We start from the raw sequence: 15,155 nt of genomic DNA, 5'->3' as shown, positions 1-15,155 counted from the left end.
TCCCGGGAGCCCCTCGGGGCCGAGCATCCCCCAGCCCCGGCCGGCCGCAGGTGACCCCCGGCCCGCCCGGCCAGGAGCGGCCCCGACACCGCCGGGAGCCCCCGGGCTGGCGGCTCGGGGGTGGGGGGAACATTTTTATTCCCCTCTCTCTCGCGAGAAAGGGTTGGGCGGGCGATACTTGAAGAGGAGAGGGGGGGGAGAGAGGAGGGGAAAAAGGAGGAGGAGGAGGGAGGGGGCAGCTGGAACCGCAGCTGGATTAGCGGCGGGTGCAGCGGCCGCAGCTGGAACAGCAGCGGGATCGGCAGCCGGCGGCGGCGGCTCCAGCGGGTGCGCGCCCCTCGCAGCGCCTTCTCCCGGGGCGGGCGGGCTGGGCGCGGGGCTCTGCCGGGGGCTCTGCCGGGGGCTCTGCCCGGGGGCTCTGCCCGGGGGGCTCCTGCCCGGGGGCTCCTGCCGGGGGGCTCCTGCCCGGGGGCTCTGCCCGGGGGCTCCTGCCCGGGGGCTCTGCCCGGGGGCTCCGGCGGTGCCCGGCTCGGGGAGCCGGCGGGATTCGCGCCCGGGGGACGCCTCCAGCCCCGCAGCGGCTCCGGGAGCGGTGTTGGCGGCCGCGGTGTGTCCGCGGCGGGTGCGGAGCCCCGCGGATGCTGCCGGAGGGGAGCAGAGCCCGCCCGCCCCGGGCAGCCCCTCGCCATCCCCGCGGCCGCCGCCTCTGGCGGGAGCGACAGCGCCGGGCTGGCCGGGGGCCGGCGGGGGGCGCGGGGTGGCCGCGGCCGCTTTTCCTCGGTCACTGACTCCCCCCCTCCTCCTCGTTTCTCCCTCGCAGCTCGCACCGGAGAGGCCGGTCGGAGACGGGGCGGCGGGGACCGGCAGTCTTCGGCGGCGGAGAGGAGGCAGCGGCCGCTCGCAGCCCGAGGGCTCGGGGGACGCGATGTGGCGGGGGCGGCTGCTGGGGATCGCCCTGGGAGTCGCCGTGCTGTGGGCGTCCCAGGCTGGTGCCGCCGCCGCCGGGCACGCCGAGGGGGCGAGCGCCAAGGAGAGCCGGGCCAGCCGGGCCAAGAGGCGAGGGCACGGCGGCGGGCACGACGCGCTCAAAGGGTAGGTGTGGGGCCGGCCCCTCCCGGGGGCACATCTGCCCGCGTTCGTGTGTGTACCCATCGCCAGAAACCCTAACGGGGAGCGCTCTGGGGCTGCCCGAGCCCCCTCCCTTGGGGCTGCCCATGCCGGCAGCGCTTTGGGCCGGGGGGCACCGCGGGGCAGCGCCGGGGCCGGGGGCGCGCCCGGGGAGCCCCGACCCCCCAACCCCCCCACGGGCAGAGTGCGGGCTCCTCCGCCGCCCGCAGCCCGGCCTCTCCTCTGCTGGGCGATGCTTCCTGGGGATGAGCCGCAGCAGCGCGGGGGTCGCTAATTTGTCTTCTAGGAAGGCCTTAGATAAAGGCGCTCCGCGGGCTCTGCATTCCTCCCGCATCCCGCGCTCCTGCTTTGCATAAAGCGGAATAACGGGGATGCCTGGAGCCCGCAGCCTGCCCTTCCCATCGGCTGTCCTCTCTCATCTCCACCTTGAGCCTTTTTTGATGTCCATCTTGCTCTCATATGGACTGTCTAACTATCTAGCACTAGTATGAGTGAGCCCAATGTTTGTTAAGAAACATTGTGGTACATGTTTGGAGAGAGTTTTTTTTTAAAGGCTAAATCTGTGTCAGGCAAACTTTTCCCCATTCTAATGGAACACCTTTCCAATGCAAAAATAGTTGTGAAGTCAGCTGAAAGGCATTGCGTGCATGTGCAGTTGAAAATCTAGTTCACTAAAGGTGAAAAGTTTGTAGTAAAGTAATAAAAAAGAACTTTCCTTTCTCAGGTGATCCAACGTGGCTTTTCAGCCCATAGCCAGATCTTTTCTGTTGTCAGACAGAGGAGAAATGTAACAAAAATTGTATTAAAATAGTTCCACTTCAGTAAGGGATGCAAGCGATTTGCTTTTTTTGCCCCCCATTTTCTCAAAAAGGAGCTATTACAACTTAGAGGCCCTGATGAATATGCTTTAATTTCTTGCTAACTTCCTTGTAGTTCTATAGTACTTTTTACCTATATTTAGATTTAGAATCTTGAGTTTTTTAATGCTTGCCTGATTGAAAAAGGCTTATGTTTTTAGATCTGCATGCTGTAAAATTGGATGCAAGCTGTCAGCATTATTTTTCATGGATCTGATTTTGTTGGATCAAACTCTCTTATTTAATTTCCTTATACCTTGTCACAAAAGAAATAATTGGACAAAGCAGATCCAAAATAGATGTGACAAAATCTAGGAGGTGAGAAGGACATACAGTAAAGTTTGAGGGATCAATTGCAAGCAATAAAAGATAATAAGGAAGGACATTTACTAGAAAGTCCCTGTATTCTGTAGCGTATTTTAATAACCATTGTTGTTACAGGATTCTGAGTTAATATCAAACTGATGAACACCTTTTTTTGCTCAGTGGCACAGATTATGCCATCTAGCACATTGTGCTGACTTGGTGGAAGTTAGAGGCTCATTAGCTGAGGATAAAATTTCTTTGGTGTGTGTAACTGTCACTCTAAACTGGGCTGTTTAGACATAATAATAATGCATCCAGGGATGATATTTCAAGTGTTAATTACTTTTGGAATCTAAAATGGGTTAGGGTAAGTATCTAATCTTGTGAGTTGATTCTTATAAGTGACAGAAGCTTACCATCTTTTATGTCCTTTGCAAAATTCTTCCTTTTATTGATGTTATCTATCTGCTTAGTAATCTGCAAATCTAGAGATAATAACAACATAAATTTTAGTTATTCTGTATCTGGGTCAGTTTTTTTTGAATATTACCAATATGAATGAGTACCCCTGGGAAGCAGATTCTTAACAAGGATGTAATGATTTGCCAGATAAACTGAGAAAAAGACAAAATAAATTATTAGTTTGGTTTCTTGTTAGATCTTCTTTTGTAACCCTGATTTGAGTACAGAGTTCCCAAATTGCTTGCAGGACGGTAATTTTGATCATGGTTGGGTGAATCCTACTGAATATTTCCAGTTTAGAAGTTGTGAGCACTTTCTTAGGTGTGGTACAGTACTGTACAATGTGAATAAAAAGAATTGTCATTCTAACAGACAAGGTTGGAACGAATTTGGAAAGACAGATGGAAAACATATTTTGAATGTACAGGAACTGTATATACATTATTCATTGTAATTGGAGGACTAAAGCACTAAAAATATGATTTTACAAGAAGACATAGTATTTTTTTAACTTGTTCATCAGTACAAATACATTTGGGAATCTGTTAATTGTAATACAAGTCATAACAGATGCTGGGAAACTTTATTTCCATGTTATTACAGTTGACTAAGACTTTCTTTTCATTTTGAAATGAACTCTTGCTCTGATTGTAAGGCACATGGGGATACATTTTTACACTTTAGTCATTTTGTGTGTTTGATTATAATGACTATTGGAAGTCTTCTAGCATTTGAAAGTATTGAGGTTAGTCTGTGTGTAAATACTGGTCTTGTATGTTAAAATGAAGACGCTTAAGATCTGTTTCAGTTCTTATGATTTTTCCTACTTAACATTTTTTTATTGCAAGCTGTTCACTGCAGGAGATGTTTGCTTTCATTTGTGTGACCTTTGCCTCATTGTTTATGGCAATGAGCTGTCTGAATGTATGATTTGATTCTAGAAGCATATTTTAATTTTAATAATTATAAATTATTTGGAAATGCCTCTTAGGTTCTCATTTTAAGAAGTTACACTTGCTGCTCATGTAAGTTGAATCAATCCTGCTTTGGAGGCATTAGAGGTGAAGTCCTTTTAATTCCATCTGTGTTTTGCTAATTCAATGCATATTTATGTGCTGGGATCTTAGCATTAATTAGGATTTCCCATTTTCTGATGATGCTAGATGATTTCAAACACTAATGAGTATCAGTCAGTTCTTAAAAACATTTTAAGCAATGTTTGTCATGTTTATCAGTCTCTTCTCAGTATAATGGTCAGAGAAAGCAATGATTTTCTTAACAAATAACAGAATTTTTGAAAGAACTGAAATTTCTTCAAGATAGTTGAATTCTGACATGTTTCTAATTAGGAGACTAACTAAATGTATTTGTGCAAGAATGATTTAATTTCTTTGTTTTTATTAACTTGAAATGATAGCAAATACTGCAGAACAGAATACTTGGCTCCAAAAGGATTCATGAAAGTCTTGGATTAAAGATATTCAACAGGGGATTGAGCTTTTTGGACCAATTTCTTTTGGTTTTCTCAAATGAGGACCACAGGTTTACTGATACACTTCCCTGAGTAAACTTGGTTGCATTTTTAAAGGTTGGACCCTTTTTATGCATCAATGCTCCCTGAAATAGAATAATCTTATGAATCTATAACTTAATTCTAGTGTTCAGCTATATAATTAGGGCTTCTGGTTTTCGTTTTAAACCAATCTTTACCACTAAAAGCCTGCTGAAGAAAAGCAGACTTTCTGTACTGGTAAATATTTGTTTATACTGAAAAACCTCAAAGACTTTTCTTGCCACTTGTGGCCTGCACACCTCTGGGCAGCTGCTGGTGCCACACCTTGTCAGTGCCACTCTGCAAACGGGAGGCAGCCTGAGTACTTGGAAATAAAAAAACTTAATTAAAAATACATGCAGGTTGCTGTAATATCTGATGTGCTGGAGCATTCACCTGGCTTCCAGGTGGCATGGCTGGCCTCCTTCCAGTCCTCTGTGCCTGTGGGGTAAAGCTTACATGGAGGATGACCAACTTTTATTCCAGCACATCCTAGTGTGGAAACTGAAGTCCTTGGCAACTACACGTACTGTTAATATTCTGTACCTCTCTGAATGTATTTGCCAATGGTTGTGGTACTGTTCTTTTGTTATTACATGGTCCTTGGAAATCTGGTTCTGGAGTGAAATAAGTTCATAGATATTGCCTCATATATGTGTTTCCTCTCTTTTGGTACAATGAGATTGGATGTAGGTGTGACTTTGTGGAGCAGGAGAAACCCAGAAAAAAGTAAATAATCTTCGGGGCTTTGTAATCCTTGTAGCCTCCATTTAGATATCCAAATTGTGTCATTTGGACACTATCTCTTTAGAAGGCACAGCCTTAATCCCAATTCTGGTTTATCAGTTTTGGGGATAGACTTCTAAGCCTGTGTAGTTTGTAGGGCAGAATTAGGACTTTATTAATTTTGAGCATGCCAGTGCAACCTGTGGTTAAAACTCCTGGTGAATATTGTTGCAGTCTCCCTTTTAGTGGGAGGCTCTGAGGCACATGTGATTCTCTTACTGACAGCTTAGCCACTCTTCCTCTCTGTGATCTTTCTCATTGTGTATTGTAGCAGGACACAAATGGTTTTGAAGTGCCATGTGCCTCTCCTGAAATACATTAGATAATTACTTTCTTGCCATTTGATGGTAGTAGGTCATAAATAGAGCAAGCAGAGGAAAAAAGGCTACAATAAACAGTATAGCAGCATCCTTGATGTACTGTATGAAACAAGATTGCTTTGTTGTAATGTTGTAATATCAGCCTGGGAGACTAAAATGAAGCAGGTTTCCTGTGACCCAGCACCCCTGTGCCAGGGTGACATGTTGAACAGGAAGGTAAGACTGGATGTAATTCCTTTCCTTTCTTCTCCTCATTTATCTATTAATTTTTGTCTGCTTAGCTCTTGGCTGTATCAGGCAGGCCTGATACTGGCCCAGATGCTGCAGGACCAGTCACAGCTGGCCTGTGGTGTATTTCACTTTGGGTTTTTCACATCAGGATTGTCACTTTGTGTCCCATTGCAGGAAGGTACATCCTGAGGGGTCCTTTAAGGCTGATGGTTGCTATGATTTAATTGCTTGGCAGGTTCGAAACAGATCAGCCCTTACTCAGAACACAAGAGATATCAAGGATAGTACTTTGTTTCTTTCTTTGCATTCCAGGTAACAATTTTCTTCTGTGGATTTGTTATGCAGTTGTCTAATCTTATATGTGGTGGTGTCTTTCTGATCTCAGTTTGTTAATGTTTAATTGAACTTTTATTGACGGGGGTGTGCTGTCTTTAGAAACTGGATGCATAAAGAGTTGGGGGAAGAACAGCACCTGCAGAAAGTGTGTCTTCTTGGAGCAGGGTGCAGTAATTTGCAGTTTGCAGTGCAGGTTTCCTGAGAGAATTGCTTCAAGGAGACAGAAGAAACTCTGGATAGGCATAGCTGCACTTTCCTCAATCAAGAGCCTACTTAAGTTTTATAAAAGTAGACTTCTCCCCTGTTGTTAGCCAGCACAGGATACATTTTGTGTTCAGTGGTGGTTCCACAAGTTGTTCATCAGATTCTTTATCACCTGGGTCTGTTTGCCTTGGTCACTGGCTAAGTTCTGCTCTATGTGCAGATTCACACTGGTGTGAGAACCTTTGGGGCTGTGCTGGGCTTGGGGATGCAGGCTTGAAGTAAGCATTGGGCTGCTCTCAGTTGATATGGGAGCAAAGGGAGAATCTCTGGGTCAGAGCTTGGCAGGAACAGTCCATCTGTCAGCTTCACTTACAGTCGTCCTTATCAAATAAGATTACAGCTCCTGTTTCCCTGTATGTTTATTTTCCTTTCCTGTGGTGTGTTGCTCAGCATTGCTGCTCACTTAGGACAGTCTTTGTCATTCCTCTTCCATCCTCAAAACCTGAATATTTAGTGAATGAACTTCTATACAGTTTTTGACAAGGGTCACTTTAAATATGTTCATGGACTGAGCAACCTGTGATTGTTAGAACAGTATTACCCAAATTAAAAGACCCCAAATATTTAGCTGTATGAATCACACGGGAAATTTCCTCTTGGTAAAAATGTGGTAGACACTGGGTAATAGATGGCCACTGGCCATCTCTACTTAGATAAGATTTTAGGACCCTGAGATCTTTGAATGTGCACATATGAAAATAGTAAGAAATGAATCATTAACTTTTTTGTTTTGCAATGAGAGTGACTCCCATCTCATTCTTCTTCATCTCCCTGCTGAACCCTAAAGATGAAGAGGATATAGAGGCATGTCTGTCACTTTGGTCTTGCTCCCCAGACTCAGTAAATATTTTTGTAGAATGGAGCAATTGTGGCCTGGAGTGTTTCTGATTAACCATTGCACTGTGCTGGGAAATATATTTGTAGCTTTTCAATCTTACATTTCTCCTTTAGTTGTTTTCTCATCCATTCTGACTTTCCCACCTAGTTTTATTTAGGTAATCTTTTTAAAAGGATTTCAGACCTACTGAACAGCCTCATTCATGCTAAGGCTGGTGTGCAGGTAGAAGCATGAGGAGAATCATTTGGTGTTTTGTGACAGTTCAGTAAAGTTGAGCTCTTCTTTGGAAGGTACATTGGGATGTAAAATATAGCCTGTTAAATTAAAACCTCTGCCTTCTGGTTTTGCTTATAGATCTTCACTGAAGTATGAAGGAGGTCTAGCTTTTATCTGGAAAAATATTTTCAATGTTGACTTGCTGGAGAATCTGTTGTTTTCCTTTCTACTTCTCATTTTATGAAATGATTCATGACCATTATAGCCTCAGAAATACCAAATGAAAGCCACAGTTCTTTTGTCTACTGTCTTAATCATTTTCATCCTCTTTTTCAAGCTTCCCTCTCTCTCATATTTTGCTGGAGGACATCAGGATATTCAGTGATGTTCAGCTGAGGTTTCAAACTAAAATTTGTTTCCTTTCAGGAACATTATTTTCCTGTCTCTTTTCTTCTTTGTTTTTTCCCACTAATATTCCATCTTTTTCTCTTCCCTGTGTACAGAGTCCATTACCAATGTCTGCTAGGGATGAGTTCAACTTAAACAGTGGGATCTATATCAACAGGGTTTTCCTGTTTCCTTATGGCAGATGTGCAGGTATCTGGCCTTTTGAAAATGTAGAGTCACTGTCCCAGCAAGGAGAGAGTCAAAGGGTAGAATAGTGTGTAGTGAAGGGAGGAGGAGAAATACTGATAACTTACCTAAAATAAATCTTCCATAGCCTAAAGGAAAGCACTCAATACATAAATTAATAGCATTGCTTAACACCTAAGGGTGTTCTCTGACAGTATTGATGCAAGTGTCAGGTATAAAAGACTCCCTAAAGGATTGGGTGTCCTCCATGGGGGGGATGGTGGTGGCACCAGCACAACCTGCAGCCTCCAGGGAAGCCTCAACAAGGAGCTGGCTGGCCTTGGGTTTGTCTGGCCAGTGTGCCCCACACCAGCCCTTGTGCTGCTGCTCAGCTTGGGCACAGGCTGGTGGAAATCCTGAACTCCCTGGGTGCTTCCCCTTGGGAAGCTGTTAGAGCTTGCCTCCTCAGTAACCACTAGTGGTACATGGTGAGTGTGGGGAGTAGGCCTGGAGGTGTGAAATGATCTTTCCCCATTCCCCTCTTGGAAGTGACATCTGGACAGCTAAGCATTGCCTTAGCCCACAGTTACATCCACTTCCCATGGGATGTTTTTAGTGCTACCAGATAGAAAATCTTCTTGTCCTCTGAATATATCTTTTTTTTTTTTTTTTTTTTTTTTTTTTTTTTTTTTTTGTTTTGTTTTGTTTTGTTTTGGTTTTTTTTGTTTTGTTTTGTTTTTTTTTTTGGTGTGTATTTTAAAAGAAAGTACCTGATGGATCCTTCCTGTTTATCCGCTGCACTTGTCTGGCCCAGAAGATAGTTTCTTGTAGTGATGTACTTGTATTTTATGTGTCTTATAGAGCCATGTAGATGGGTTTTGAACTGGACCCGTTGACATTCTCAAGTGGAACAATGAAGGAATACATGCCAGAAACGCGTCTGTCCCTGGCTATGAATGAGAACAATGCCTGGCTGTCATGTTAGATGAGCGTGTCCCTGCAAAAGACAGGGTTAGATTTTCAGAGCAAGTGTGGAAGAATTCTCTTAATGTCAATGCTGTTGTTGGATTGCTGTATTTAGCTGTCACAGTGTGATGGAGGCTAGGGTTAGAAAAGTGTTCAGTGTTGCTGCAGGAAACTTGCATGTCATTTTGAACTCTTGACTTGCACATAGGCCAGAGCCAAGGATACCCGTAGAGCTGCTCAGCGTGTTATTTTTTTAGTTGAACTGAGCCAGGATTCTGGGACAGCAGTATCCTTACTGTCAGAGTGAGAAATAGTTATCATATTAGGCTCTCTGCATGGCTAGGCTTGCTTATTTCAGTGTAAAAATGAGTATATCAGATGCAATCCTTTGTCTTTAAAACTACATATTTTGCTCAAAAGCAGATGTTTCTTAGTATAATAGAAGCTAAATGTTATGTTTGTTCCAGAGTCTAGCATAGTTTCATAGGTTTTCCTTTTATATAATTGAAATAAATAGCTTCAGGAGTTCTCTCAATGATCTTCACTGAATAGTTAGAAGGTGATAAAAACATCCCATTTTTGTAATATTTAGCTAAACAGAAAATAAATCCCTGTTTAAACTATTTGAGGTACCTTAAAATGAGCTTTGTGCATGCTAAGTGCAGACCTGTGTCTGTTTTTGGCTCTGTCCGATGTACAATTAAGTTTTCCAATTTGTGGGTGTACTTGCTGAAAGTGGTGAGTTCAAAGCACAACCAGGCTTCTTCTGTGGGGCTTGATGCACTGTGGGGTGTCAGGGTTGCTGCCTGTCATGTGCTGTAGCTGTTACTGCTGCATCCCACTAGGAACCAGATCTTCCCTTCCAGCTCTGCTCTGCTCACTGCTCCTTGGAGGAGGGGGTAGGTGCCAGCACAGCTAAAGGAGGTGCTTTAGATAACGACCTCTAATTTATGCATGCTTGGCTTCTGTCATTTAAGCCAGGAGGGATCTTGGAAGGCCATATGGTCCAACCCCCACTCAGAGCAGGGTGAACTTAAATAAGGTTGCTCATGGCTGTGTCCACTAAAGTTTGGACTATATCTGGCAATGGAAGTTCTTGATTCTGTGGAAAAGCTGAGTAAAACAACAGTGGAGTCAGCAGAGCTGTGCCAGTCTGTACATTTAGTATTTATTTTGAGACACTGAGAAGTTTAGGTAGGTACGTAAAGCTGGATTACAGCAAAAAGTCTGATTTTTGCCTCTCTTGAAACCTACTTTTAAAACATATTCATCATCACATTCTGCAGCCTTAAACAGCACATTTTAAAGACCAGCCTTGTATTTTTTCAGGTACAGTTTGTCATTCTTTTTAACTCCCCAGTACAAGCATGGAAATATCACTCCAATTTTATGTGGAAATGATCAGCAAATAGTTCTGGGTACAGTTTTAGCAGCTACCAGAGTTACCCACATAAGAAGAAAAATAGGCAAAGCTTTCTCTATAAACAACCATTGGCCGATGATATTGCTTTAAATTGTATTTTTCTGCCAGAAAACTGGGTCATATGCTAACCACTGCAGCCAAACAGTTAATACAAGTTGTCTATGAAACGTTCTCTTGCAGGGAAGAATCCCCGTGTGTTTTCCTAGGGAGAGGAAAAACGAGTTGAGGGAGCGATGAGAAACCCTTTCCAGTCTCCCTGCATGCCAGCTCTCTAACTGGTGGTCAGCTGTTTCTCTTGCTCTCTCAGCTGCTTTCTGCCCACTCTGTCTGGTCTCTGTCTAATTTATTTGAGACCCGTGCTTTGGGTTGGATTCAGCGCGGATTACGCCAGCCTTGGCCGGTGCATGGCAGCGCTGCTGACTGAATTTCTGCCTGAAGCCTCGCTCACAGCACTGCCAGAAACTCTTCCTCCCATGGGAGTTGCAGATGGGCAATGCTTTCTTCCGGAGAGGGCTGTAACTTCCTCGAGGGGTCAGAGGCAGGGCAGAACGGGGCTGTAGAGAATCAGCCCTCCCTCCGGCAGGCTGCACCGCGGGGCTCCGGTCGTGTCTCTGCGGGACCCCGGGCAGGACAGTCCCACTGCCAGAGGTGTCCCTGCCATTCTGGGCTGGGTGTTCGCTGCTGCCGCCTTCACACAGGACTTCTGAACGTCTCCCTCACTTCCCTGGCTGTCATGTACCCTCACTGCCTGGTTATAGCTGATGAGAAGGCTGTGCCAAGCTTAGCATGATTTGTTTCTCATTTTTTTTACCTCTGTGTGCCCGCTCCACCAACCCACCCGCAGTGCCTGGGAAACGGCTGCAGGTCGGGGGTGCCGGGCAGCCGCTCATCCCTGCAGAGACAGGGCTCTGGAAGCACGGGAGGGGCAGACCCAGCCTGTCCTTTCCGTGGGTGACATCAGTATTGCCCTGTGGAGAAAGGAGACCTTTATTTGAGAGGCTGTGCTCCATCACCGCGCTGGCCGGGGCAGCACCACGCGTGGCTGTCTCAAGGAGCCGATGCTGCAGCTCTGCCCGGCTCTTTCCCCACGCCCTGGGAAAGGACCGACACTTTTTCTTTACTTTATCATGGGGTTTCTGAAGAAGAATATTTTCTAGTTTGGTGCATGCAGGTGCTGTCAATATCTATGCAATCCTGTCACTTTCAAGGGTTAGTTATTGAAATTTCCAGATGAACTCTTTTCTCTGTGCTGCTCCAAGATTTTTCTACTTGATGACTCATGTCTAATGTCTTTTGATAATTCCAGTCAGTTTGCTACTGAATTTCTACTTGCATATCATTAATCAAAGACATAATATCTTGTTTACTTTGGACATTCTTTGATGAAACTCTGGGCATCTGCCATCCTGTCCCTGAGCACCATACCATTACCATTACAGAAATACTTTTATCCTTTACAAGTTTGTTAAGTGATTCTAAAATAAAACGAAAGATTTGTTTACTTGTTTTTTGTTTGTTTGTTTTAAAAATTGCAATGGTAACAGCTTTGTTCTGAGATTCTCTCCATTCCTTCTCTGGGCTTTGGAGTGAAAGGAAGGTACTCTAGGTGGTTTGAGGGTATATAGATACTTTTTTGCTTATTCTATCATTACAAATCAGATTTTATAACTGAATTCTGTTTCTAGTGCTGTTCAGGAAAACAGTTTTTTAAGAATATAAACCACTTCTTTAGTATTCATAGCTTATAATATCAGCAGGAAAATATGCTTTATTTAACACAAAGTGGGTAACTGTTTAAAGTAAATGCCATGATAGAGCCTTTACAATTTGATTGATGGTTTCCATGATTTTATATGAGGTAACTTATTTATTATTGCCTTGAATACTTTATTTATTTATGGGGATTTATTGCTATAGTGTCTGATCACCTCATAAATATCAATAAATTTAACCTTCAAAATTAATTATTTTCAAAGTCATTTTACAAATATGCACGATTTAAGAACACTCTCTGTCTCAAAGAAGCAGCATTCAGACTTTAATATAGGTTTCTTTTATAAGCTAGACATCAGCTTTCTGACGAAAAAGTGTTCCACTGGAAAATGCACTTGTCAGGCTCAAACTGTTCCATGGAAGTACAGTTTGATGACTTTTTAAATTTTTTTCAAAGCTAAGAAGCTAAGCATGCTGCACCAGAGTTGGAGCCTTCTGGGTGTATGGTTCAGCCCATCCTGTGGACAGCTTCAAGGCTCTCAGAGTCTCTGACTTCATGATTGCTGGCACATCTAGGTTTTCTAGAGTCCCATTTTGGAAGAAGATTTTTAAAACCAGGTTTCTCAGTGACGCAGAAATCTGCTCCTGGCTCTTAACGTAGACCAGATGGTCCCCAAAGCCACATATTTGCTGAGATCTGAAATTTGACAGAGTACATAAACATCACTTTATGGTCAGCCTTCTATAGATCCTCCCCAGTTGGAATAGGAAATAGGTGGTTTATGCCCATAGGTTGTAACAGGTAGCAACAAACTCATTCTATCTGTCTTAATAAGTTCCATTATTTCTTCTGACTGGAGAAGGTGAAAAGCAATCTCACTTGTCTGCTTGCCAGTCTTACTTGGCAGATGATTGTGGAGCAACATTTGGCATTGATGAATAGGGAACTCTAGGAAAGTTACATGCTTATAGCCCTGCAGGGAAGTAGCTGACATTACTAAAACTGAATACATTGGAATTAAATGAATAAGGCTTTGAGTCTGTAACACCAGTTGCAGGAAGGGAAAATGACCCTGCAACAAGCCCAATTGTGTTGCTTACATTCACCTCAGTTAGTACTTTCTAATTATCTAGAGCCAGTGGAAGGTAATGGTAGTGGTTGCTGTGACTTAAGTAGTTTCTGGCCGTGGTTGGGAAGAATAGGTGTCACTGAAATTGGTGTAATCAGAATACTTGAATTTGCACTAGTAATGCATATCCCTAAGTAAGTACAGTATATAACTTCTGTTCGTTAGAAAAAGTGCATAAAGAAATGTTCATATATATCGAGATTGTTTGCCTTAAGTTGCCTCACCATATGAAGTAACTATTGTTTATTTAGACATTGCAATACTGGCAATGAAGAACTTTCTGAAAGACCAAGGACAAAATAATGATTAAGAACCCTTCCTAAAACAGTAAATATTTAAATCTGTCTCTAATCTGTATACAATATTTAAATATAGCAGTTCTTAGGAAGTTTCTAGCTGGTTATAGCTGCACTCATCTATTGAGTAATTGCTCACAATATTAATTGAGGTCGTAAAATTTTCCTCTGCTAAGATTATTAAGAGTAAAACAAAAGAGAGCACATGTTTCCATTTTTGAAGGTATTCTTACTAGCTTTATTTGCATGAATAGATGCATTAAATAAATAGGACAAGGTAGATTTAAAAAATCTATTATTTATGAGGGACAGAATAATTTCAACTTTTCTATTTTTATCAATAAAATCATAATAGGAGTAATGTCATGTCCTGTCAGCTTTCATTGTAAACTCTAGTAATAAAGTTATTTGACAGGGTAAATGTGGATGAGAGGAATGAGTTGGAAAGAAAAATTCCTGCTGATACATCATTTAAGGAGAGCAGTAGGCCCCTCATACTCATTTCATAGGACCCTATCACTACATCCACCCACATCCTTGATTATTTTTGGTAGTAAGTAATTGTTCCTAATGAAGAATTAGCATATTTTGACTCATTTATTTGGCTAATGTTCTTGTTGGCATGTTTCACTCACATATACATAGTTTTGTTCATGGACAAAACAGGGAACAGTAATAGTACTTTAGAGTAAAGAAGAGAAAGCAACAGGAAGATTAAAAATTACCACTCAAAGAGCACTAGATTTAATTTGTGCTTGTTAATGATGCTGGAGGGAATCCCTAATTTTTTATTTAAGTATGTGTTTTGCTCAAAAATCTGGATGGTTACTTCTTCAGGTATGGAGTGTTGTGAGACAAGGTTTCCCCACTCTATTCCTGTTGTTCAGATTTACTGATTTGATTTTGTCCTTGTAAGGTAATCTTTAATTTATAAAAGAGTATGTTACCTAAGATCCCCAACAACTACAGGTGAAAAACACACTTCTCAATTTAATTATTGAAACCTATATTGCAGTGATTTACCTTTTCCATTTTATGCTTCTACTGTTAAAACATCTTTCTGAGTAAAAATATGAATTCATCCTTATCCTTTTCTTTTTGTTTTTCCAGACCAAATGTGTGTGGATCCCGTTACAATGCCTACTGCTGCCCTGGATGGAAAACATTACCTGGTGGAAACCAATGCATAGTCCGTAAGTTATTCTAGTTGTGTGTTATGATTGATGTTTATCTTTGTCATTCTATGTCTCAGGATGGTTTTTAATTGTATACCAGAACTGAAATGTGTTTTTGGATATTTTCAGTAGCAGCTGTACATGACTGCTTTACCATTTAAAATATATTGAGCTAATATACAAAGTTTCATGGGGTACAACACAGTGATGTGATACCAGTATTTAACAGAAGATTAATCTCATCCACATGTTCTGTTTAAGTCTGTGGTAAAGGGTTCCAAGGGGTGTGTGAACTCTTGAGAAGGAGTGGAATGTGTTAATCTATTTAAGTTAATGGAAGGAGGCAACAGCATCAGGCCAGCAAGTGCATTTTCTCTGCTTCTTTGGAGCATATCCCTGAAATATATATGTAGGGATATAAATATATGCCCACATCATAGTGCTGTATACATATTCACATGTAGTGCAACAGTGTACCAGAAATAACTCCTAAAGGCACTTTGCCCAAGGCTGATAAGAATCCCTCCAGAGGTCCTGCAGCAGTGTGCTGTCAGATGGGAATTAGTGCTCTTGTCTCTGTGTG

General features: G+C 42.9%; 1 protein-coding gene across 1 annotated transcript in view; it reads left to right on the top strand.

Annotated features, from left to right (window-relative positions):
• The first annotated feature begins 910 nt into the window (after positions 1-910).
• The window catches only part of FBN1 (fibrillin 1), a 142,470-nt gene continuing 128,225 nt past the window's right edge, over positions 911-15,155 (top strand). Inside the window, exons 1-2 of the mRNA XM_083870574.1 lie at positions 911-1,092; positions 14,508-14,590. Of these exons, the coding sequence (XP_083726700.1) occupies positions 926-1,092; positions 14,508-14,590 (250 nt within the window). The 5' untranslated portion in view covers positions 911-925. The remainder of the gene's footprint in view (positions 1,093-14,507; positions 14,591-15,155) is intronic.

The sequence above is a fragment of the Zosterops lateralis genome (assembly GCF_965231275.1).
Source record: "Zosterops lateralis genome assembly, chromosome: 13".
In the NCBI taxonomy this organism is placed as follows: Eukaryota; Metazoa; Chordata; class Aves; order Passeriformes; family Zosteropidae; genus Zosterops; species Zosterops lateralis.
This window is presented reverse-complemented; position numbering and strand designations above follow the sequence as displayed.